At 43.1% G+C, this 25,978-nt stretch overlaps 1 protein-coding gene across 2 annotated transcripts; it reads right to left on the bottom strand.

Annotated features, from left to right (window-relative positions):
• On the bottom strand, positions 1 to 25,708 carry GCNT1 (glucosaminyl (N-acetyl) transferase 1). Of its 2 annotated transcripts, none has more exons than XM_032427672.1 (4): positions 25,602 to 25,708; positions 24,670 to 24,787; positions 4,029 to 4,175; positions 1 to 2,656 (listed from the first exon to the last, which is right to left on the bottom strand). In XM_032427672.1, exon 4 carries the CDS (start codon positions 2,511 to 2,513, stop codon positions 1,227 to 1,229), a length of 1,287 nt encoding a protein of 428 aa, XP_032283563.1. In that variant the 5' UTR covers positions 2,514 to 2,656; positions 4,029 to 4,175; positions 24,670 to 24,787; positions 25,602 to 25,708; the 3' UTR covers positions 1 to 1,226. The 2 variants fall into 2 exon arrangements, with proteins under 2 accessions (XP_032283563.1, XP_032283564.1); XM_032427673.1 differs by having other exon boundaries at positions 4,085 to 4,175.
• Between the last annotated feature and the right edge of the window lie 270 nt (positions 25,709 to 25,978).

Below are 25,978 nucleotides of genomic sequence, written 5' to 3'. Positions count from 1 at the left end.
GTAGAGCAGACACCATAGGCATGTGAAAAAACAGCTTATGCCTTCTAAGGAAGAAGGAAACTTACAATCCAAGGGCTAAGGAATAACTAAGGGGCAGGTAACATGAAGAAGCAAGGACAGCAGAAGCCAGCCAGTCCTTTGAAATGGAGACACAGGTGACATTAGATGCAAGTCCCTGGGAAGCTGGACCTAAGTGGGTCCCAAGAGCAATAGCCTTACTATCTGGCTATAGTAAGATGAATGACTGCTAGAACATTCATCATAGGCCTCAGAAACTGCCCAAACACGGCCGCCTCTTCTCCTACTCCCCATACCTACTACACCCTTTCTGTCTTAGATCCCCACTCCCCATACACACTACTCCCTTTCTGTCTTGGATCACGTTAAGAGAACTGAGGCACTATGAAAACAAGTTTTTCTATAGCTTGATAGCAGGGTCTGAGGAGACAGGGGCAGGGGTGAGTCGAGACAAGTATTTGGAAAATTGAGTTTCTCTGTAGAGACTATAATAATAGACAAAGATCTCAACTTTTTAAATAACTTAAGGTATCTTTTCTAATAAGCTAAGATGATTCATAGAATCAACGAAGCTAGACATTGCCACTTTTTCTTTTGTTTTTAAAAACATATAGACATTGTTAGAAGCAAAAATTAGAAATATTCACGTTCAGTCAAGCCCATTTTTTCAAGTTCCCTGAGATGACACATACCGACATGCTACATAACACAATGTTACAGCAGAAAGTAAATTATTTACGAGGACCATTTAAAGTCAAATTTCTATTTCACCACATAAAACCTGCAAGATAAATTATATCCTTACAACTGGTTGTTGCTATAAATTTATTCAAATCAAGAAAATTGTCATAAGTAAAGCTCTCAAAGTAATTTTGGCACAGATGAAATCTTGGTCATTTTGTTAAGTCCCTGAGTTCTTTTAACAGGCTGGTTTTTGCATTCAGCCGCATCCCCAGCTACGTGGGCCACTGCCCCCCAGAGTGCCTCCCAACCTACCCTGACCCCATGCTAACTCAAGGTCAACATTTAATGCTATAACCTTTCTAACCCATGGTGCTGTGCTGGGCAGAAATCACACAGCTTCAAGGAGGTCCCTAACCCAAAGAGCGCCCCCTATAGTTTCTCTGTTTATTACCAGGCAGAAGAATCAGGTAGGGTGCATCTCATGCACACGTCTTCTCATTTCTAAAGTTGACTAAACTGAACCATCAATGTTTTAATGTCTCCAGGGCTTTATGCCTCAGATGCTCATCCAAACACTGGATGGCAAAGAGGTCAATGTCCGTGTCAAACTTGTTGGCAAACAAGTGGTGCTTGCGTAGCATCCAGTTCAAGTCCCCTGCTCCGAACACGCACACGGAACGCACATGGACCCCACTGCAGGGTGGGTAGGGGGCACCCTTGGAAACATCCCCTTCGAAATACTGCCATTTGACAAACCTTGCAATTGCATGCATGTCAGACATGTCATACTTCTGGCTTAAGGACAGTGAGCCTGGGACATCAGGGATCCTCTGAATAGTGGCCCAGAGATACTCATCCGGGCTGTATGTATCTTTAGCCCACTCCATAAACTTTTGGATTTTTTCATTCTCTAGCACATACCCCACGTACATCCTACTGACCACAAAATAGGCACTGCCTGAAAACAGAGGTGTTTCGAGAGGAGGGTGCATTTTGTCAGTCCCCGTGTTCGTCAGCTTCCCATTAACAACTCTATAATGCTTTTTCCACCTTTCTTTTTTATTGGATGGCATTCTCTCAGTTTCTAGGTTGTTTTCACCCATTAGCGACTTGAGCTTCCGGACAATTTCCAGGTTGGTTTTAATGGGAAAATCCATACCGCAAAGATTTATCAAGTACTTCCAGTCTGCACTCATCCTGTAGAGGTCTTGCATGCAGTTGAGGTCGGCCTGAACCCGACTCCACGACGCATACACCACACTCTCCAGCTGACTGGCCACAAAGACATTACTGAAGCAGGACGCGATGCCAATCACCGCGGCCAAAAAGGAATCCTCTGACTTTCTGTCCACGTGAATGCAGTAGAAATTCTGAGGCATATAGATGGCTCTCAGGAGCCTGTCAAGCATTTCAATTTTGTGATGAACCACTATAGAATATGCTATGGGAAACTCTTCCTCTTCTTTACTAAGGGGTTGCATGATATATTTCCGCCTCTCGATGAAAGAATTACAATCTCTGGTCATGTTTATATAGTCATTGGTTGTCCACCGAGGGCGCTGCCTAAATTTCACCGTTAGAATTTCAAGCTGTACCTTTTGGATTTCATCTACATCCCCCCGTAAAACTTTGGTACAATTAATATTACTACTAGGATTCTCTCCAACCAGCTCCAAATGTCCAACACTTATAAATTCAGGCTTTTGATGAATTCTTAAAACAGAGAAGGTGACTAGGGAAAAAACAAGAAGGAGGAAGAAGTATTTAGTGGGATAAGAGAAAAGTCTCTTCCGCAGCAACTTTCTCAGCATTTCAAACAACAATCAGGGATTTTCCTTAATTAAGGGCAGTCTTCCAGGCTTCAAGCAGTCATGGTTTCTCTACCGTCGTGGCCCTGAGAGTTGTCAGTTCGCATTTATCAAACTGCAAAGGCATCTTGAAATGGAGAACAGCACTAAAAGAAAAATAGAAGGAATGTATATAAATACAGTCTTTTTACGACATCTCAGGTTTAAAAACCATCCTCTTTGTTATGAGGTCAAATGTTCAAAACAGAACAAAATTGGTCAATCAGCAGAAAAGGCTAGTGTTAGAGGAAACCCACAGTCTGTAATATTAATACCAGATTCTTAAAAAAGAATAAAAGGGGGGACTCCTGGCTGGCTCAGTCGGTGGAGCATATGACCCCTGATCTTCAGGTTGTGAGTTCGAGCCCTACGTTGAGTATGGAGATTGTTTAAAAATAATATCTAAAAAAACAAAGAAAAAAAATACAAGGATGTGCTAAAATATCCTACGTTATACCTCTTAGGAAGTTACCTCTCAGGAAAATTGAGGTACAAATCACAGCTGAAGACCTAGGCTACAATGAACTCTCCACAGTTGGTGAGATAAGTTTTTCCTCCTGTGCCAGTTCTAAAGCACCCTTTGCCTTGAAATCATTACTAATCTGGGTTCCTCCTGATGCATCCATTAATGTCCATCAGTTGGCATCAGCAGCCCCAAATATTTGAAGCAAGCAGCTTCATTCTGCACTTCACCAACTTAGGACTGGAGGTGCTCTTAAGGAGAAATTCAAAAATAGCTGTGACTTCTAAGAATCTCTGAAGGAAAAGCAAGTCAAGTGAATTTTCAAACTAAACCAGGAAGACCCAGCTGAAACCAGGCCAGATTTGGGTCTGTTTTGAATCTCTCTTAGTTCAGTTCCATACCAGGTACCCCAGGAAGAGAAGACATACACAGTCCAAAATAGAGACATAGCCTTGCATTTCCTACATTGCTTTTACAGGTTATAATAATTAATGCTTGTGAGAAACAACAGTTGTATACAAATTATAATGTATGACACACCTATTGTCTATATTCAAATGAGGAACCCGACCCATTTTTATTATGTTTACAAATATTACAAAATATATTTTGTTGTCAAAAATCAATTTTATAACTTGGCAATTGGTTCTATAACTAATAAGTGCTACTGTTCTTTTTTTTTTTTAAGACTTTATTTTAATCTCTATATCCAACTTGGGGCTCGAACTTACAACCCTGAGATCAAGAGTCCTATGCTCTACTGAGTTAGCCAGGCACCCCTAAGTGTTACTGTTCTAACAAATAAAGCCAAATACCATTGATCATCTCCATATCAGCTTTATAGAGATTTGAAACTGGTTTTTAATACCAGGATTAGCACTAGAACTTTTAAATATTTAGTTAGGAAATAAATTGTGAATATTAATAATGCAAATACAAATAAATAATTGGACATTATTAGTATAGAATAATGTTATGAAAAGTACTTAGATTTTTTTTTTTTTTTTTTTTTTTACCATTTAGACTTAAAGAAAGTCTGGCTCATTTAGTTCTTGGATTCCAGGTAACATACTGTGTTTGGAGAGTGCCTTTCATGCAGTCAAGTTTCTTATATGTACCAGGCATTCAGCAACAGTGCTGTCCCATGAGGCTTTTAAAAAAATCTGTGAAATGAAAAGGGAAATGTGTGAAGGAATGTAATGCCCATTAAGTATACACACACTCAGAAAGCATGCTCGTGAACTAATCCTAGGTATTCACTTTTTTTCCCTCAAAATTATGGCTGGTTCATTTCTTGCTTTTAAAATTTCCTTCTCTCCAATCTTAACTTGTTTTTCTAATGCTGGTTGTGTATTGTTAAAGGTTTGAAAATATTTACAATTTGGGTCAAGCTTTTCCAAAGAAAACTCTAGCAACATGTCCCAGAGTGGGTGCCAAGGAACCGTGTAATGGTCCAGTACTACTGGAAAATTGAATATATTCTATCCCCACTGTGAAGATTCCTGGTGCTCACTGGCCCATTAAAACAATCTTGCAGTTGAGTTAGCTGCTTATCTCATCTTTTTCCAACTATCTTGTCCACCACCCAACTCCAAACCTGTATTAGCAAGAAACGTGGGTAGATTCTGCAAAAATACTTAAGCATGGCAACCATTAAAACATCAGATCATCATAAACAAAATGATGCCACTAGGCAGCTCCTACTCCTTACTGGTTCAGACATTTGAAGAAATCTCTGTCCAATCATTAAGTGATCTGATCTCCAAGCTAACTGAACAGGGACTTAAGTGGCCTCACACTACAAAGAAAATAAACTTTTGAAAATTAACCTGGAAAAATCACTAAACAAAGAGCAACACCACCAAACCCCGGGCAGGGTAGGAGCAAAGGTCTGACTTCCAGTTGACATATTATAAAATCTCCCTTTTCTTTCTTTCTTTCTTTCTTTCTTTCTTTCTTTCTTTCTTTCTTTCTTTCTTTCTTTCTTTTAGAGAGAGCACGTGCAAGAGAGCGGGGGTAGGGGTGTAGGGGAGGGGCAAAGAGAGAGGGAGAGAGAGATTCTCAAGCAGGCTCCACGCTCGGCATGGAACCCAGTGCAGGGCTCGATCTCATGGCCCTGAGCTGAAATCAAGAGCCAGATGCCTAACTGACTGAACCACCCATATGCACCTAAAATGTCCCTTTGACAACAAAAAATTACAGAGTATGTCAAGTAACACGAAAGTCTGGCCCATATAAGGAAAAAAGCCGTCAATAAAAACTGTCCCTGAGGAAGCCCAGGCATTGGACTTAACCAAGACTCTAAGTCAGCTATTATAAATATTTTCAAAGAACTGAAGAACTGAAAGTATAAGAATCATATTTAACCACATTGAGAATTTCAATAAAGAGACAGAAAATGATAAAGAAAAAAACCCAACAGAAATCTGGAATTGAAAGTACAATAAAGTGAACTGAAAAATTATCTAGAGGGGCTCAACAGTAGGTTTAAACTGACAGAAGAAAGAATCAGGAGAATTGAGGACAGGTCAAGTGAGAGTATCCAGTTTAAGGAACAAAAAGAAAAAGAAAATTAAGAAAAATGAACAGAGCCCCAGAGACATGTGAGATACCATTAAGTATTATCAACAAATGTATAATAGGATTTACAGAAGGAAAGGAAGGGGGGAGAGGGCTGTATACATGAGCATGGGAGGTAGAAAAAAATATCTGAATAATGCTGCAAATCTCCCCAAGTTTGATTTTAAAGAATTAATCTACACATCCAAGAGGAGCAATGAGCTCCAAGTACGCAAAATGGTAGAATCGCTTTGGCAGTGTGGCAGTTTCTTATAAAGCTAAACAGAGGCTATCCTCTCAACACGGCAATCACACTCCTAGGTTTGTTTAATGGTCTAAGATATGGCCTATCGTGGAGAATGTTCTATGTGTTCTTGAGAAGAATGTGTATTTTGTTGATGTTGGGTGGAGTGTTCTACAGATGTCCACTAGCCTAGCTGGTTTATAGTGGAGTTCAAGTCTTCTGATTCCTTTTTGCCATTCCTTATGAAATGTCTTTCTTTGTCTTTAATAATTTTTGTCCTAAAGTCTATTTTGTCAGCTCTTAGTATAGTTACTCTAGCTCTTTTTGGGTATTTGTTTGCATGGCATATCTATTTGCATTCTTTTACTGCAATCTAACTGTGTCTCTAAATCTAAACCATTTCTCTTGTAGATATCCTATAGTTGGATCACTTTTTAAAAATCAATTCTGCCAATCCTTGCCTTGTGTTTGGAAGTCTTAGTCCATTTACACATAATCTGCCATTTTGCTATGTGACCCAAACACACCGCCAAGCCTTCCCTGCCCAGAATGTACCACAGGACTTGGCAACTGTCTTAGCAAGTATCCTAGAGAAAGTCCCTCCCTTGAACACTGATGCCTTTCTTGAAAGAGAAGACTTCCATGTGGACCCCACCATGAATATTTTTAAGTAGAAAAACCCAACTTAAGGAGAAACGGAAGAAGAAAATAATTCTACCATGTGAAGAAAACAGGGAAAGCCAAGACTTAAAGGCCATTCTTAATAGGTGGCTTTTTGAAATTAAAACTAAGAAGCACAAGAATACTAAGTTCTATAAAAACTGAAAGTAAACTCTGATCTTTTCTAATTCTGGTACTAAGGAGGAGTCAAGGAAGGGGACAAGAAGAAAAGCATGGAACACACATGAGGTAACAATACAGTCTCTAGAAGTGTTCCACCATAAAATGAGCAATTCCAACTGGTCAGGACTAAGGTGCAGCTGAGTACTCACTGGAGTGGGAGGACAGACAAAATGTCCTCAGGTAGAGTGAGAGAAGAAGCAGCAAGTAATATTTGAAAAGCAGACAGACGAAAGGTAACTGATTAAGCAGACCCAAGAATCCCAGACTGACAGCAGGGAAAGAAAAAACCAGCTCTATTTTTGCTACAGGATCTTCAAAAGGTTCAGGGAAATGGTAGCACAGATTCCAGAGGAGGGATGAGAGTTTCTGAAACAAAAACAAAACAGTATTGACCGGCAGCTTTTTTAAAAGCAGTTGGGTCTCTACCCTGAAAACTGGCCATGACCCAAGATTTAGTCTCTGAAGCCTGGGACACACCAGGCACAATGGAAAGCAGGGTTTCCAACCAGGAAACAGTGGAACCGAGTGAACCCAGAGACAATAGGTATTGAGGTCTCCTTCCCTATTGCAGCTACCAGCTCCCAGAACTTCGACAGCCAAGCCAACGCAGGAGTTTATTTACTAGAGAATCAACCAGGCCAACTCTTAAATACATTGCTTAAATTAGAAATTTCCCCAAATGTTCAAAGAAACAGATTGCGTACAGGAAGAAAACTAATTATAATAACCTCAGAGAGAGAAGAAAAAATATTGCATTCAATCAATCAGTAAGATTATAGGGCCCCCAAAATAGGCAAAACAATACTCCCATCCCGTATGCTCTTTTGCAATGTGACCTTGCCATTCACCAATAAAAATATAGTCAAAATTTCTTTCCCCTTGAATTTGGACAACCTTATGACTACACTGACCAGTAGAGATCGGCAGAAGTGACGCGATGTGGCCACCAAGACTGGGTCATGGAAAACTAAGCAGCTTCCAACCGGTTGTCTTAGAAAATCTGCTCTCCAGAGGCTTCCTTTCAGAACCAGCTTCCGTGATGTAATAAGCCACACAGAGAGTCCAAGATACCCAAGTCAACAGTCCCAGATGAACCCAGCCTTCATTCATCCCAGCCCAGGTGCCAGACATGTAATTGAAGAAGTCACCAGATGACTCCAGCCGATAGTCACTCAAGTCTTCTCTGAATTCCTGACCCACAGAATGTGTGAGCAAAAAATAAAATGGAAATGTTCACGTTACTACATTTGGGGAGGTCTGCCTCACAGCAGGGACTCCAACTAATCTGAAACAGAACATTTAGCAAATAAAAAAAAGCTATTAAAAATTAATGACATGAGAGGAAAAACTACAAAACTCAATGGCAGTGTTGGAAAAGAAAGTTGAGGAAAACTCTCAGGGAGTTAGTTAGGCAAATAGGCAAACCAACTGATGGGGAAATTGGAGGGGGAAAAATGTATCACAAAGAAGGAATAGTTTCCAGATTGACACTCCTTGGAATATCAATACAATGGGTGAAAACAGATCCACACCAAGACACGTTCCTGAATCATGAAATACTGGAATACTGGTAAAGAGAGTATCACATAGATCTCCAGAGGGGTAAAAATAAGCCCCATAGACAGGATTCAGAAGCACAGTTGTCTTCACATTTCATAGAAACCATCCACAGAAGGCAGATGATGAAGATAATGGCAACAGCATCGACAATGCTAAAGGAAACTGAATTCCAGAGGAGAATTCTTTGAACCACGTGAATTACTAAGTCAATTAAGGGTAAAATAAAAACATTTTACATCTTAAGACAGGTAAGGTCTCAAAATATTTACCTTTATGCACTTTATCTCAGGAAGCTACTGGAGGATGAACTCCATCAAAACTGAAGTATGGGGGGCGCCTGGGTGGCTCAGTTGGTTAAGCGACTGCCTTCAGCTCAGGTCATGATCCTGGAGTCCCTGGATCGAGTCCCGCGTCGGGCTCCCTGCTCAGCAGGGAGCCTGCTTCTCCCTCTGACCCTCCCCCCTCTCATGTGCTCTCTCTCTCTCATTCTCTCTGTCTCAAATAAATAAATAAAATCTTAAAAAAAAAAAAAAACAACTAAAGTATGGGGGCGCAGGACTGGCTCAGCCCATAGAGTATGTGACTCAATCTCGGGGTTGTAAGTCGACCCACTTTGGGGGTAGAATTTACTTAAAAAAAAAAACAAAAAACAACTAAAGTATAAACTAAGAAAGGGGAAAACATAACAATCAGAAAAGGTACATCCCAGGATGATGGTAAAGGAACATCCTAGACTATATCACAGGCCAACAGATAACCGTAGCAGGCTGGGGCAGATGAGAAGGCCCCAGGACAGGGTGGTTCTGTCGGGTCAGTGGGTGAAGTGACTGACTCTTGATTTCAGTTCAGGTCACGATCTCAGGGTCGTGAGGTCAAGCCCCGAGTCAGGCTCCCTGCTTAGCAAGGAGTCTGCAGGAGATTCTTCCCCTCTCCCTCTGCCCCTCCCCCGTCTCGCATGCGTGAGCCTGGGGGCATGCGCTCTCGCACGCTCTCTCTCTTAAATAAATAAATAAATAAATAAATAAATAAATAAATGAATAAAATATTAAAAAAAAAAAGGCCCCAGGAGAGATGTCTTCAAGATGAAACTGATGGAATAAATGATGGGAATAAGCATATTGAAAACTGATTTAAAAAACTGGCAGTTTGGGTCGTGAATTTATAACTACATTGAAAACAAAGGAGATGAGGGAGGGTTGGGGTGATAGTCATTGCCTCCAAAGAAATCAGAGACATGCAATGATGAAAAAAGCCATCACTGTGCACTGTGGCTTAGCTCTGAAGAGCACTGGTCTTATAAGCATGATTTTCCCAACAAGATTCACCGACACCTTATTAGGAGGACAGAGCAATGGGAAAGATGGTTGTTGAAAGAAATGGGTTGTGTGCTTTGCCCAGCATCACATAACTGCCCATGGGAGAGGCTCTAAAGTACATTACTGCTCCAAGCGAAAGGCCTCTGCCTAATTTAATCCACCACCTCTCGTCTTCAACAGCTCACCATGGTAAGGATGGGACAGAAGTAAAGTAGGGGACTGTTTTCACAAGGATAAATACATGAGGCGATCTGTGTAAGGAAGTCTAAAACCCTAGATTATCGAATCTAGATTGCAGTTTGGAATATGTCAGGACACAGAGGACTTTGCGATATAATAACTAAGACCTAGATAGAACTAGCACAAGCCTCAGTATTTTAAATAAACCGATGCCAAAAGATGACATTCATCCCAATCACACACTAGTTTCAGTGAATTTAGAGAAGTATCACTACAAAGAGAAGAAAATGAAAAAAAATTAAAGAAACGAGCTATCTGTGGCTCAGGCTATATTTTCCTAAATTCCTTTTTTAATAATTTTTAAAAAGGCAAAGCAGGAAGAGGGAGGGAGAAGGGATTAAGGCATATTTTATTATAAACTAATAGGACATAAAATATTTAGACCTCAAACTAGGATTTACCCTATTTACATAAATTTGCATATAACGTACATACCCCTAAGAACAATCAGGATTTTCCTGTTCAGCCTCTAATTACTCTCAAGACTCCCAGACAAGGGGCAAGATAAAAAGGGCCCTGCACTGGTTAGCTTTGTTAACCTTGGGGCAGGTTAGAGCGGACAGGTGAGTCAACTGTAAAAATGAAAGGGTGGACTTCAAAGGGGTAAACTCTTTTCTCCTCAACCATTTCCACCACAGTCATTCTGGCTTAAGTCCAAACAAAACTATTATACATGGGACTAATTCTCTCTCCCTAGTGCCTATTGTTTCATTTTTAATAGTGGAAATATTTTTTCTTAAAAAAAAAAAAAAATACAGGGGCACCTGGGTGGCTCAGTCATTAAGCGTCTGCCTTCAGCTCAGGTCATGATCCCAGGGTCCTGGGATCCAGCCCTGCATTGGGCTCCCTGCTCAGCGGGGAGCCTGCTTCTCCCTCTCCCTTTGTGGCTCCCCCTGCTTGTGCTCTCTCTCTCTGTCAAATAAGTAAATAAAATCTTAAAAAAAAAAAATACATGCGCACGCACACACAGGCAAGTAGATGCACACACGTGTGTGGCCGCACAGGCAAGCGTAACTGAACAGCCAGACGGCTAAGTCAGGGCTCCTCTGTGACTCAAGTTCACAGACTCCCAAGGACTATTATTCCGTGACCCAGAGGCTGCTGTGCCCAGAGCAGAATACCCACCACTGCGATTGATGCTAAAGCTGCCCAAACATCTCAGGGGATCGGGACCCCAAAGCACCCTGAAGCAGCCGAGGGAGGGAAAAGGAAGTGGATGAGATCTCAAGGCGACTTCCTACCATTTACCACCTGTGTGTCTCCATGGCCTCCCCTCATCTGGGGGAACCTGGTCGGTCGCCCGCCTGCTATCTGTGACTCACTGCAGCAAGGCGCCAAGATTTTCTGAGGTGTCACCTAACGCAAGCTCCTGAGACCCCCCCAACAGTGTCTGCTCCTCCCGACTGGCCAGGAAAAGCGCTTGGAGTCCCCAAAACTTAGGACCGTGATTAAAAACACCGAGCTCCACAGTTTAGGTCACTGTGTCCCAGAGTTCATTCCAGAGTTCCCTTGGGCTCCAGCCACGGAAACAGGGGCGACAGGGAAAACCTTCTAGGACCGGCACTGGACCCTAGTTTCCTGTGCCCTCTTTGGAAAGGGGGCTTTCCACATGAAATAAGATATTACAACTAAAGCCAGATGGTGTGACCAAGGGAGTAGAGGGCTGAAAGCACGTGCTCAGTACAAGGCAGACATGGAAATGAGGAAATGCAGGAATATAGCTGGTCACTTCAAACAGGATTCCAGAATTATGTGCCCTTCAGACCAAAAATTGTGTTTTCCACAGCAAAAAAATGTCCCACTGATCCCACCCGTTAGTACCTATGCTTTCTTGATATCTTGAATCCTCTTCAAATTTATAATTCAGTGCTAGAAATGCATATGGGGGTGCCTGGGTGGCTCAGTCAGTTAAGCGGCTGATTCTTGGTTCTGGCTCAGGTCATGATCTCGGGGTCCTGCAATAAAGCCCCAAGTCGGGCTCTGTGCTCAGCAGGGAGACTGCTGGGGGTTACCTCCCTCTCCCTCCCTCCGCTCGCACTCTCTTACTCTCTCTCTAAAATAAATAAAATCTTTAAAAAAAAAGAATACATATGGATTCACAAGTTTTATACACTCCCTTGAAAGCCAAAAGAATGGCCATAATTGCACAAAAGTACCAGAATTAAGGCATTATATTAGTAGTCAGGAAAAGCAAATGATAAACATGGGGTATACATACAGAGGAATATTACTCAGCCTTGAAAAGGAATGACATTCTGCCGCAAGCTACAACACAGATGAGCCCTAAAGACGTGCTACGTGAAGTCAGTCAGTCACAAAAACATAAATACCGCATGATTCCACTTAAATGCGGTACCTAGAGTCATCAAATTTGTAAGAGATGGAAAGTACACCAGAGGTTATTAGGGGCTGGGGGTAGTATGTGTGCAGGGGGAGAAGTTACAGTTTATTGGGTACAGAGTTTGTTTGGGATGATGAGAAGTTCTGGAAATGGATAGTGGAGATGGATGTACTTAATGCCACTGAGTTTTACATAGTTTTAACCTCAAGAGTTTTTTTAAAACCTCTTTATTATGATTTTTTTAAAAGATGCAGCTGGCTTAGAACTAGACTAGACCTTCAGAGTGGGTGACTACCGGTAGAAAATGTAACTTAGAAGAGGCTTTTGAAATTAAGAGAAGACAGACATTAAAGGATATTTATTACAAGAGCATTGGGAGGAGTGAACCAGGTTGTCTGAACATGCAAAAAAGCGTCTTTTTTGAGCTTAGTGTCATGAAATTTTGGACATGAAGAACAAAGATCATCTGTCTGCCTCCCTCTCAGACTAGTGTTTCTTACTGCCTATGTAGGTTTCGTGTTATCTCCCGTTTTGTTAATGCACGAGCAATGGAAACCTTGAAATGGGAAAAACCTGTCCTCTAAGGCAAGAGAGTTCATTTGTAGAGGCAGACCTTTGTAGCCTTGAATGAAATATATCTACTTTGCGCATACACACACACACACACACAGTTTTTTTGTTTTTTTATTTTATAGATTTTATTTATTTATTTGACAGAGAGAGAGAGCACAAGGAGGGGGAGAGCAGCAGAGGGAGAGGGAGAAGCAGGCTCCCCGCTGAGCAGGGAGCCCGATGCGGGCCTCGATCCCAGGACCCCGGGATCATGACCTGAGCTGAAGGCAGTTGCTTAACTGACTGAGCCACCCAGGTGTCCCTGTTTTTGTTTGTTTGGTTGTTTTGTTTTTAAGAAATCTTCAACCTCATTATCACTGCAGGCCAAAAGTGAGTATAAAAGATCTATTGTTCACTTCAAAATTCCAGACTTGAAGAGTAATAAACTTTTTCCTTTCATTTTTTTAAAAACCTTTTACTAGGTGGTTTAGAATGCTAAATAGAGCACCACAGTTTTATGGAAACAAAATTTTAGATTTGAAAGGTACTTTCAAGTTTCTTTTGTCTGCTCTTAATTTTGAAGATGAGAATACTAGGGCTCAGAAGCCACGTGTCCAGAACAATTCTTTAGCACAGACAGTTTAACAGCGGCCCTGGTTTCTGTCCCACCTGCTCATCACACAGCCCATAGGTCCTGGGTTTTCTGAACAACCCCAATTTAAATATTCCAGGCTTTAAATGCTTCCTATGTCCCAGAAATTCCAATCCAAAATACCGGATTCCTTTTTGTTTTTAAAGGAAGTCCTAAAATTCCAGGTCATAGCATGTGTCTGGATTTTTGGCTGGTTAAATATAATGGTCAGAGTAGATTTTCTCTTTTATTATGCAAAAAATGATAAAGCTAACCATGAGCAAGAATGAGAAATGCTTTTTAACATATTAAAATCCGCCTCAACCTCTTGCAACGTGGTCCCTTTCCCGAACCACCCTCCGTGAGCTCAAACCTCACCGTCTAGTGGGAACCACAGCAGCAGTGTGAAGTCAAACAGAAGAAACGATAAATCCTATGTCATGTTCTAATGTAGGATTTCAGCAAGCTCCCTCATCTCTCCGAGCTTTGGTTTCCTCATCTGAAAAGTGGAGCTCCCCGTTGGGATGGGGGTGATTCAAAAACCTGTCAAGCACCTGGCAGAGAGACTGGTATGCAGCAGTTGCTGGATAAACAGAACAGGTGTCCTCACCACCATCTCCCATTTCAGCACTGAATTCCACATAATCCTGTCTAAACTGTTCCAAAGCACGTCCTCGGTGAGTTCCTGGTAATCTGACCTAGTCTCGGGCTCCTTGCCCACTCCCTCCCCTCACGCTGTTCCCTGGGCCGACCACGGGCGTATTCAACTTGAAAAATGAAAGAAAGAGAGAAACAAAGAGTCCGAGTTGTCCAAAATCCCTCCCTTCCCTCAAAGAAAGGTACAGCGGGACTGTGGTTGCTTTGGTTAAATGTGCCTTCAAGCTCAGAGTGTTTTCCAGCTAAGGAAACTAGAGTAGAGTATTTAGATGCTCCCAATTACAGTGTGTTGGGGAGCACACCGTGAATTCTGAGCCCCCTGTGTCAGGTCGGACAGAATGAGTAGCTATCAAGAAACCCCAAACCACCGGCCTCGTACTAGATGGTGCTCATCCTGTCTTCAGGACTGACCTTACCTTCCTGCGCTTGGGGCTCCTCACCTGTGCACAAGGGCAGTTGGGTTTGGGTCAGGGGTCCCCAACTCCCAACTCACACAGCACTCTGCTACTCCTCAGCGGGCGGATGATGGACGGGGACGGGGAGGCTGAGCCCTGGTCAGGTTGATTGTCTGGAGTGGAGGACGACGGGGAGGACCCGCTGCAAGACAACATACTAATCAGGCTGTACTTGCCTAAGTCTGAGGACTGACTTTCTTACATAATAGCTTCTGAAATTGATAGGCACTTATGCATCATGTGTTCGCTACTATGGTGGTTTTTTTTTTAATTTCCTTAAAAGCACATATTAAAATTGATGGTGCTTTCACAATGGAAGTTATTGTGGGATTAAGGAGATTGTTCAGGTGAAGGGTTAGCAAGAACTTCGCAACAAGCATTTTACATACATTGCCTCCAATCCTCGCAACCCTGGAAGTAGTTACTTTCTCTCTCACTTCATAGTCAAGGAAACCGAGGCTTTAGGCTGCTTTGAATTGGGTCATCTGCTCCTGTTTACCAGCAGGGAAGAGGTGGGAGGGGGTTCGGCCCAGGGCTGACTCCCCAGAGGGTAGAGGGAACAGAGCAGTCTCACTTTCTGGCCAAGAATACTGGGTCCAGTTATTATTAACAGCTTTGAATCATACCCTGCCTTACCTCCTAAACCTTCCAAGGGGCTCCAGAACCTTCCAAATATTCCTGCAGGTGTCAATATGACAAACTCTCCTCCTGAAGGCTTCAGTCCTAAGATACAGGGAACCATTTGTGATCTGAGACCTAACCATTCCCTTGAAGCGGATACATAAACTTGAGTGGCAAACTTGATCCAACATTTTCATTGTATCTAGATTACATTTAGGTATATACGTTGAATTTCAAAGTACTGCCAAAGCCAAGAATGAAGGAATTCTCTACGTAATGACACACAAAAAAGGTTTTTGAGATGAAACTGCATCCACAGGAGCTGCACTCCAGCTTGTATAGAATAAACCCATTAAAAAACAAGGCTCCAAATATACCATCAATGTGCACTAGAAAAATTTGAGCATAGACATACCCAAAACTATTCAGTGATCATCTTTTTGTTTGGGGGTGGGGTATTTATTCAAGCACTTTTGAAATGTTTTTAATTTCACTTCAGGAATTTCTAAAATTGCAAAGTGAGATAAAATGGCCCCAATTCTCCAACATAAGCTCCAATTAAGCATGCTGGCAAAGCATTATTGTAAAGATAATTTCCAAACAAACAAAAAGCCACTTACAGTTCTAGTCCACTTACACATCATTTTCAAGTTCCCTTCTAATGCCTGTCCAGGGACGTTCCTGACTTACATTTGTGCAAAGATGTAATAGCAGCTGGGATTCAATTTTCTGTTCTGTTTTTTTTTCTATTAATGGACATCACAGTCTTTATTGTTTTTTGCCAATGTTAGTATGCGTCTTGTGGTTGGATATTAAGGATATTTCCAAATTATATTGTTGTAAACATGAACTATGAATCCTTTTGAAGATACACATAATTTGTTTTCTCTTGGCTTTATAAAGGATTTCCAGGAGTAGGATTCTTGAATCAAAACTTATAAATTTCAGGGCATCTGGGTGGCTCAGGCATTAAGCATCTGCCTTTGGCTCAGGTCATGATCTCGGGGTCCTGGGATTGAGCCCCGCATCGGGCTCCCTGCTCAGCGGGAAGCCTGCTTCTCCCTCTCCCACTCCCCCTGCTTGTGTTTCCTCTCTTGCTGTGTCTCTGTCAAATAAATAAATAAAATCTTAGGAAAAAAACCACATAAATGTCTATGGCTCTCCACTGCCTTCCAAATGGACCACATTCACTTATACTGCCAGTAGTAATATCTGAGCACCATTTTTTCTACATTTACTATATGATTATCTTAATTATGTACTACATGTTCATCCACTGTATAATTATCTTTGTCATCATCACAACTATATAACGGTACATCAATGAGGTTTCATTTTGTATTTCTTTGATTACCAGTGGCTCCATATTTTCTCTTGAGTATATTTACATGCAAGAAGGAGAGCTTAGTAGCAATGATTTTAGCTCTGGAACCAGACTGCTCAGCTCAAAAACTGGGCATCATCATCCACCAACTCAAGGCTTCCGTACACCCTTAACTTCAAGCTTCAGCTTCTTTGCTGGTAAAAATAATAGTAAATAATAATAACAATAATAATAATTTTAGGCAGTTTGATTGAATTAGGGTCATGTGTGCCTTAGAGTTTTTATAAAGAATAAGTGAGCCAACCGGTCATACGCTTACACTGTATCTGACACGTGGGCCCTTCATTAAGGTTAGCCATTTATTCACTATGATTTATATTTTCTCTTGTCTGGACATGTTCAAATCTTTAGTTCATGCCTAGAGGGAACTTTTCTTAGACTTCCACAATCAGAAACTGTATTTCAAGTTTACTAACAAATTCACTCAATTTAATTCCACACCTAGTAGCTATTATACAGAACAGAATCCTAGGGTCTGGGTTTTGGGGTGGGGGGGGCAAGTACAATCATAAATAAAGCATCTTCCTGATCTCAAGGAATCCACACATGCTTATTTGCTGAGCCTTCTGGGGGAAATTATAGGCTTGGTCAATATAGATAAAAACTATTTGGGGAACAATGCATCCATTGTAGTGCTGAAAGGAACAGGTGAGAGCATCTAGCCAGACTGGTCAGAAACCATAGCTGAGGGTCCCCCTGGGGGCGAGGGAGGTTTACAGGGACTCCTTCCTGGGATGGCCACACTCCAGTGGCAGCTAGGACACCACGTGCTTCAGGAATTCTCATTGTTAGCCAGGTGTTTTGTTAATTAGCCGTAGCGTTAGAAATGAATCTTCCAGAGTGAACTGAATGACTTCGATTAGCATAACATAGGGAAAGAGTAAACGAAGATGAGATCAGTGTGCTCCAGATGGAATAGAAACATCCTACAGGCCTCTCAGGCACAAATACCTGAAGGACAAACACGCTTGCCAAGTCGAATAGCCTAGGATGGTGCCTTAGGCACATTCCTGGGTCCAGCCGCTGATTCCAGAAAATTCGTGATTACTTGATTCCAACCCATGATCAGCTGAATCTTACAGCTACCCCAAGTGAACTTTTTGTGGGGGATGCAGCCAGAGCCCCACGATAGAGCAGAGGTGACTCAAGACTTGCTTTTTAACCCTCACCTTTACCTGCAGAGGAGAATGTAGCCCTCTCCAATCTCCTTCCCCAAAAGATCCAAAATGGCTTGGGGCGGATCTCTGTCAACAGCACAGAGGTGGCTAGTGAAGGAAAGAATGAGAACCACAAGGCCTATGTAGAAATGACTTAAAAGCATTTACCCGTCCTGGAGCGGAGCACTGGGCACAACACCCCCAGGAGTTTCTTTTTTCTTTCTTTTTAAAGCATTTTAAAGTGGATTATTTAAAGGAAGTTTAAGGTACACATTTCAAGAGAAACAAGACACACATACATTCTGTATTTGTTACTTTTCAGAGTAGAAGCTCTAGTAGCAATTTTATTTTCCAGGAATGAACTATAGGAGCACGTCATGGGGAAGAGGCAGTTTTACAGTTTACAAGGAAATCTAGTTCTCAAATTGCTGTACGGGGAGGGGGACACTTTGACTCAGTTTTTAATGATAAGCTTGTAAATTTTTTAGTACAAACACCAGGAGTAAAAGCTTTGAGTAAGTCCCATCTAGATATGTATATTTCTTTAAAAATTCCATGTAGGGCGCCTGGGTGGCTCAGTTGGTGAAGCGACTGCCTTCAGCTCAGGTCATGATCCTGGAGTCCCGGGATTGAGTCCCACATCGGGCTCCCTGCTCGGCGGGTAGTCTGCTTCTCCCTCTGACCCTCCTCCCTCTCATTCTCTGTCTCTCATTCTCTCTCTCGCAAATAAATAAAATCTTTAAAAAATATAAAAATAAATAAATAAATAAAAATAAAAATTCCATGTAATAACTTTTGCACATTATAAAACAAAAAGATGGGGAAAAGAGGAAATAACGCCTATCGGTGTAATCACTTATGGTACAAATACAAATGGTTATTAATATTTGTAACGAAAGCAATAGATTAAATATGCTTTATTTTTTTAAAAAAAGACTTTATTCATTTGAGAAAAAGGAAGAGAGAAAACATGAGCAGGGGGAGGAGCAGAGAGCAGGGAGCCAGACTCCGGGGTTCGATCCCCTGGGATCATGACCTGAGCCCTAGACACTCAACCAACTGAGCCACGCAGGCGCCCCTAAATACGCTTTATTTTTGAAAACTCTTGGTTAATTATCCTGTTCTAGAGCCCTGTTAAGGGCTGCTTCCAAGTTTCCTGTATCCTAACATTTTGTTTTAATGGCTGGGGTGACAGGGATCCACTGGAGAAACAGTAGAAGACTCTGGGCTCTGCTACCTAAATCTTGATACTTCGTTTTCAGTCCATTCACCAATTACACAAAGTCTTTTTTTGGTGAGATTCAGCTGGTAGTTCTCAATCAATTGTCCTTGCAAACTAGTCAGTAGGTGTCACATTTTTATGAATCTAACAGATGGATTCAAAACCCACTGATATCCTCACTTAAAAGATTTTGTCAGACAATTATTTTTCGAAGTTCTTAGAGGTTTTCAGTTTTTTAAAAGTTTTGATCAGTCACAAATCTACCATATTTCTTGGCAACGTTTACATTACAGTGAAAACATTTCCAAACAGCTCTTTCCAAAATGCGTCTCTGTAGCATGAATTCTTCTAAAAAGCAGTCACCCCCTCTCACTGTGAAAAACATCACAATTACCTTGGATTGTTCTTGGTGTAAACACTTTCCCCAGCACCTCTGTGGGGTCATCAACCCAGAAGCTCTCCAAATAGCGTTGATCAAGTTTTTACAACCCAATCTCTAGGCATGCCCCTCCCCCTTCCCAGAGGACAGTGGGTGGGGCTGAAAGCTCCAAACCTCTAATTACTGGTTCTTTCTGGTGACCTCCCCATCCTGAGGCCACCTAGGGCACCCCCCCACACCTCAGCACCTCATTAGCATAAACAGGTGTGGAAAAGAGATCCTTCTATGAATAACAAAAGACATTCCTATCATCACAATCCCTCAGGAAATTCCAAGGGCTTCAGAGCCCAGTGTCAGGAACCAGAGACAAAGACCAAACATATATTTATTACTCTATCAGGGCTGAGCATAAGGGTCATCATCATTCATAATCTACCAGTGTTTGGCACTAGAAAATGCTTGAAGAATACTGGTTGATGAAGTAGCTGACTTCTGACAAGTAGCTGACACACCAAACTCGGCAGATGGTTTTGCAGCCTCCTTCAGAGAGCTCAACTTTGAGTCATCTAATCCATCTTCTCCCTCCCTCTTTCCATCGAAGACCAATCCCCTCACCTGTGTAATGGAATCCAACCTCTTTCACCTTCCCTGAAAGCAGGCTCAGTCATGGATTTCTCACTCCCACATGTTTAGCTTCTCCCTCTCTACCAGAAACTCACCAGCGGCATTAGAATTTGTTCAAGTCTCTCCAATCTCAAGTGGAAAAGGAGAGAAAGAGCGAAAGAGAAAGAGAGCGAGAGAGTGAGAGAAAAGAGAAAGAAAAGGAAACCACAGATCCCACATTTCCTCCCTATCCTGCATGTCTATTTGCTTTCTCAGTTGCCTTAACCAGCTGCTCTTCCTCTTCCAAACACAGTGGTCTTTTTCTCCAGGCCAGCCCCCTTCTCTTCTCACCCCACACCCCTCCTCACATGATCTTTTGGGTATGTGATGATTATTTACATGCAACAGCTCCCAACATGGACTTCCTTCCACACCACCACTTTCAAGAGTTCCAGATGCCAATTCCTTGGTCTCCACTTGGGTGTCTCCCAAGCAAAACCTATCCCAATGGATCACCTTCCCTCCCCGACCCCAGGGTTCCCTAACACCATAAATGGCCTCACCACCCCATCCCACTCAGTTATTTATGCCAGAAACTTTCAAAACATCCTCCATATCGCCCTGTCCATCAACCACATCCAAATAATCACCACTTTCATGTTGACTTTAGCTACAGACTCACCCTCTCTCCCTTTCCCTCCTCCCCCCAACCCCTCTGCCTCTGGCTTCTATTCAGCATCACTACACCATGCCCTGGTGATAGCAAAAACCTTTGCACTCTGCCCATACCGCATCCTGCCCCTCTGCAGGGTATGTATGCAAAGCGACAGGCTGAGGGCCTGAGGCCGTTGGTCTGGCCCAGCTGGGACAAAGTAGTGCATCTTACCTAGTCTGTACAAAGACATCACACATACCAGCCCAGCCCAACCCTGCAAACCATTCTCCACACAGCAGTGACGATGATCTTCTCAAAAACCCAAACTTAGTCGCACATCTCATCTACCATTTAAGGTCCTTCAAAAGGTTCCCATTACCTTTCCGTCTAAGTCCAAAGTCCTGAAAATGACCTGAGAGGCCTCACCCCAAAGCTATATTCCTGGCCTTGGTCTCAACCCTTCTAACATGGAACTCAGGCCCCTAATTCACCTGACTACTTTCTATTCATTTTTCAGGCCTTATTTTAAATACCACTTTCTAGGGAGACCTACCCTGAGTAATCCCCTCCCCTCAGATTAAATGCTCTCTGGATCTTGGGCTCTTCCGGAGTCCCACTGACAACTGGGACAGCCTGTGGGACTATGTGCTCATTTATCTCCACCCCCTCCTCTAGGCCCTAGGCTAGAAGGCTCAGCAAGGCAGGGACCTCCATCCTTCACAGCCGTAGGGTCAGAGCTGACAATGTCTGTCATGGACAGGTGCTCAGCTCAGTAAGTCATGGTTCAATGAATGCCTGAAAAAACAGGTCGCTCAGGTACCCAGGCCCCTCATACATAATGTGGCTAACTCTTTAGCAAAAGAAAAATTACTCATGGGAGGAATTTCTTTTTTATTCATGGGAGTAAATTTATTTTTATTTTTATTATTAAGTTTATTTATTTTTATTTTTTTAGTACTCTCCACACCCAACGTGGGGTTCTACTCATGATCCCGGGGTCAAGAGTCACATGCTCTTCTGACTGAGCTAGCCAGGTGCCCCTTCTTAGTAAATTTAGTGTACTAATTACCATATACATGTGGACTCCTGATTGGAAATATTAGTACATCCGTGAATCGGAAACTCTCAGTGCTTTGGGGCAGCAGTAATCTCTCCTCTGGATTTGCATTAGTGACTGCAATCCTCTTCTGAGCTATGGGCAAAGAGCCAGGGTCAGCTTCATGGGTATGGGACCTATACACCTGCACAGGGCCCTGTGATTCACTTAATACTCAAGCTGTCTGCCGCCATCTTGATATTCTTTTTTTTTTTTTTTTTTTTGAGTTGTATTTAAGTAATCTCTACACCCAATGTGGAACTTGAACTCACACCCTGAGATCAAGAGTCATGTGCTCTTCCAACTGAGCCAGCCAGGCACCCGGCCATCTTGGTGTTCTTAAATAATTTTTAAACATGGGGCCCCACAAATTATATAGCCAATCCTAAGTCTTACAAATTAGTTTGATTTCTGGAAGGGATCCAATGGGTAGCCAATCCCTATCTAAGGATGCATCTTTCAATAACTAGGGCTGTGTTTTCAACCTCCTGAACTTAAGGTCTAAAAAAAGAGGGTTGGTTATATATTCAGGACATTTTCTTCTTCTGATATGCATTATATTTTATATTATGTAGGGCTCTCTTCCACAAAATTAGAATTTCTCAGACTACAGAAATATATGGTTATCTTAGCTATTGCTGTTAGGTAAAAGCTTTTTATGTTTCCTAAAACTAAATTCTACTCTGAACATGATCTACATTGAGTCTCATTGTTAAAATTTTTGCTTAGAATTTTTGCTGTGGTTCTATTAGGGATTGTGTCAATTTTCACAAATCAATAAGCATGGTTCATTAATATTTTATCATCTTAAATTAAAAGACATCAAGTAAACTAAAAGGAGAAAAATGGGGGCCCCTGGGTGGCACAGTCAGTTAAGCATCTGACTCTTGATTTCGGCTCAGGTCATGATCTCGGGGTTGGGGGACCAGCCCTGAGTTGGGCTTCTTGCTCAGTGGGAAGTCTGCTGAATATTTTCTCCCTCTTCCTCTGCCCCTCTCCCAGCTTGCTCTTTTTCTCAAATAAAAATAAATAAATCTTTAAAAACATAAAATAAAAGGAGAAAAATGAAAACCACTCTAGAATTCCATTTTAGCTTCCACTATTTTAAACTTTAGAAATTCAACAACCACATTGAACACCTGAAATTTCCTTGGAGATAAAATCCTGGCAGGACACACGAAGCTGTGCACGAAGAACACTATTTAGTCACCTTTATTATAAAAGTATTTTAAAATGTAGATGTTTGTTTATACATTACAGATAGCTTCTCTAGTCACTAGAAGTTTAAAAGTTAATTGTATTTACGGTTTAGTTCATAAACGTCCAGAGCATTTTAAATGTCGGCTCATTCTTTTCCCAACCAGGTGACTGTCCTCCAGGGGATGTGTGGCAACATCTGGAGACATCTGGGTTGTTGTAACTGTAGGGAGGGGACGACTGGCATTTACTGGGTAGGACCAGGATGCTGCTACACATCCCACAAAATGCAGGACAATTTACACAACAAAAGCTTAACTGGCCCAAAATGTCAACATCCGTAGCATCTGCCACAGATGAGCGACAAAGAAACAAGACAACCTTAAGCGTTGCATCTGGTGCCAAAGCCAATGTGGTTAAGAATACAAATAGTCTCCATGAGAAACACATCTGATTTATATGAGCAGTCATTTGGGGAACTCCTCTTTTAAGTCAGGGAGTTAGGTATTCGACATCCTGATCTAGAACCACGAATAAATTTTCATTAGAATGACCATTAGCAGCAGTGACACAATTCCTTGGTTGGCCCATAAAAGACTATTTTCCTCTATGCAGCGGAAGTACTGCATCCTTCATAGAAAACAGGAATTGAGAATCAGAAGAAATCATTTTCAACAGCATTAATCTCGGCTTCCCACCACCTCACTTCATGACAAGTGTATTATATCTACATCATAGGTCAGAATTTTTCATTCCCCTCGAGAATGCAATCACCAGGTATAGGAGTTTCTAAGACAGATCTGAAAATGAATGATGCGTGAACCAAATATGATTGGTTCCTGTGTTTTAAAAAAGAAAAAAAAGAGTCAATATTTAAATCAGGTCTTACTTTGTAAAAAAAATGAAAAATTTTCAGCTATTTTGGGGGAGGGGAGAAAGATCTAGACACCCTGGGTCAGAATCCCTGCACGGTTATGGGGAGGGAATGGCCGATACCCACACAGATCGTTTTAGCAGGTCCTCCGTAGGTCACCTGTGCCCAACCAGGCCCCCCTTAGATCCCCCATCCATTACCTGTTCAGTCCCTGTAACATAGTTGATTTTGTAGATTGTTGGTAATTCTCGAGGACATTTTTCTTAATGTTAAGCAACTAAGTTACAAATGGAAAAACCAACTTGTGGTTGGAAGTAATCTTATAATCAGTAACGGATGAATTATAATTAATGAAGGATGAAATCCACTAGAGATTTGGGGCCCAGGCTAAGGAGGTCCTCCCCAGGGCCAGTGAAGGAAGGGCAGATGAGCTGGGGGCAACCTTCAAACCCTCCCCATGAAATAGAAAAAAAAAAAAAAATCAACTTCTTCCATCTACCAATAAAACTTTGTAAAAGTAAATTTACAGTATATTACATTGTTTTTAAAAATTGTGAAGTCAGCTATTTCTAAGAACTCAGTTTCCCAAAACCGCATCTGGAAGGGCTGCGAAAAATCCATTAAGCAATAGCAGACATCCACCGAGCTCAGTGTTTTTTTTCTTTTTGCCAGAAGTGAAATCTGTTACCCTATCTTCCGGCAGGGGAGCCTGTCTGGAACTGCCTGGGCTCCTAGCAGGTAATTTACACTGATCTTTAAAAACCATTCACCCCTCCTCCTCCCCTCTATAAAACAAATCTGCCTTTCAGAACAGCTCTGAAAGGGGGACAGAATGCCCAGAGCAGGGGACAAGTCCCCGACCAAATGCCTCACCTACCACTAGCCAAATTCAGGCCCCAGAAACTTGTCGCCTGTTCTCATCTCAAGGAACCAGTGCCCTTCTGCGAACCTCGTATATCCTTCCCCGTTGGCCTCTTGTCTTACTTACTAGCTGGAAAATGAAGCCTCTCTTCCCTCTACAAAGGAATCAAGCAAAGGATGCCAGGGTTGCCGGGTGACTACAAAACTTACCTCCACCTGGGCAGCCCATAAGGTCCAGCCCGGATGTGCAGGCGACCTCATCCACCGTGAGAAAGAAGTGTGTGGCCGGCGAGGGTGCCTGGGGCTCGCTCGGCATCGAGAGAAAGCGCTGCAAGGAGACAAAGCTGTGAGCCTGGGCTGCTTTCACTTCAAAAAGCTAATAACCAAAAACTGGAAGAATTGGAGTTAGAAACTGGGTGCTAACAGAAAAGAAAACAAAAACAAAAAAAGTAACCTAGGAGGGAGTACAATCACCTGTTTTCCTAACGGACTCAGCAGCGCGAGTTTCCGACACCCGCGGGGGAAGGACAGAGAGGGAACAGGGGGGGAGGGGGGGGGGGGGGGGGGGCTTCGAAGCCCCCTTCCAGTCGCTTGCCCCAAGGCGAGTCATTTCTCATCCTGGTGTCGGCTTCTTCATCAGTACAATGTGGGTAATAATGCCTCTTCGCGGGGCTACCGGGAGGAGTAAATGAAGTTAAAGCTGCTGGCACCCAAGGGACGGCAGTTGAGTAACTGTTCGCTCTTCTGCCTATCCACGCCCGCAGCCAACTCCTCTGATTTCTCAGTTCCTACTCGCTACCCGGACCAGGGGGAAAGAAGCCAGAAAAAGTGGCTTTCAGGTGACACTGGGCACCGGAGTCCCGGCCCCGGGCTCCACGGATCGGACCAGGAGTAAGGCCCAGGGAAGGCATCCAGAGCGCACACGCGCTCCCGGCTCACTCCCACGGCGTGTCCGCTCCCTCCGGCCCCGGCTCTGCTTCCTCTTCCCCAGCGGAGCCCACCCCGCCCGGGGGCAGCGGAGCCCTGGCTGAGAGCCGGCTCCCTCCCTCGCATCCTTCCCATCCCTCCACCCGCCACCGGGCGCCGTAGCAGGCGATCCGGGTTGCTGCGACCGGGTGCGACGGAGTGGAGGAGTCGGTTACCTGCAGCAAACCTCTGGCCGCCGGGGCGCAAAAGGGCGCGCTACCGCGCGGCACCCCAAACCGCGGCGCACTGGCTGCGCTGGCGCTGGCGGACCGCGCCTCGCGTCTCCCTGCCTCCTACCCAGCTGCCTCGCCCCTGGCCCCGCCCCGCGAGGCCCCGCCCCCAGCATCCCCGCCTCGCCCACCTCGGAGGTTTGCGGGCGGGGCGGGGCGGGGTGAGGGGGGCGCGCACGCGGCTCCTGGCCGGGGACAGCGCGCCCTCTGGGTCTCACCGCGCTGTGGACAGAGAGCTGGCGTCCGCGTGCTTCCTCTGTCCGGCTTCCTCAGGTTCGCCCTGGTCTTAGTTCCCCAAATTGCACAAGGGCTGGGTGAGTAAG

This window comes from Phoca vitulina, unplaced genomic scaffold, assembly GCF_004348235.1.
Source record: "Phoca vitulina isolate PV1807 unplaced genomic scaffold, GSC_HSeal_1.0 scaffold37, whole genome shotgun sequence".
Lineage (NCBI taxonomy): Eukaryota > Metazoa > Chordata > Mammalia > Carnivora > Phocidae > Phoca > Phoca vitulina.
The sequence above is the reverse complement of the archived record's forward strand: the minus strand, read 5'-3'. Positions and strand labels throughout refer to the sequence as shown.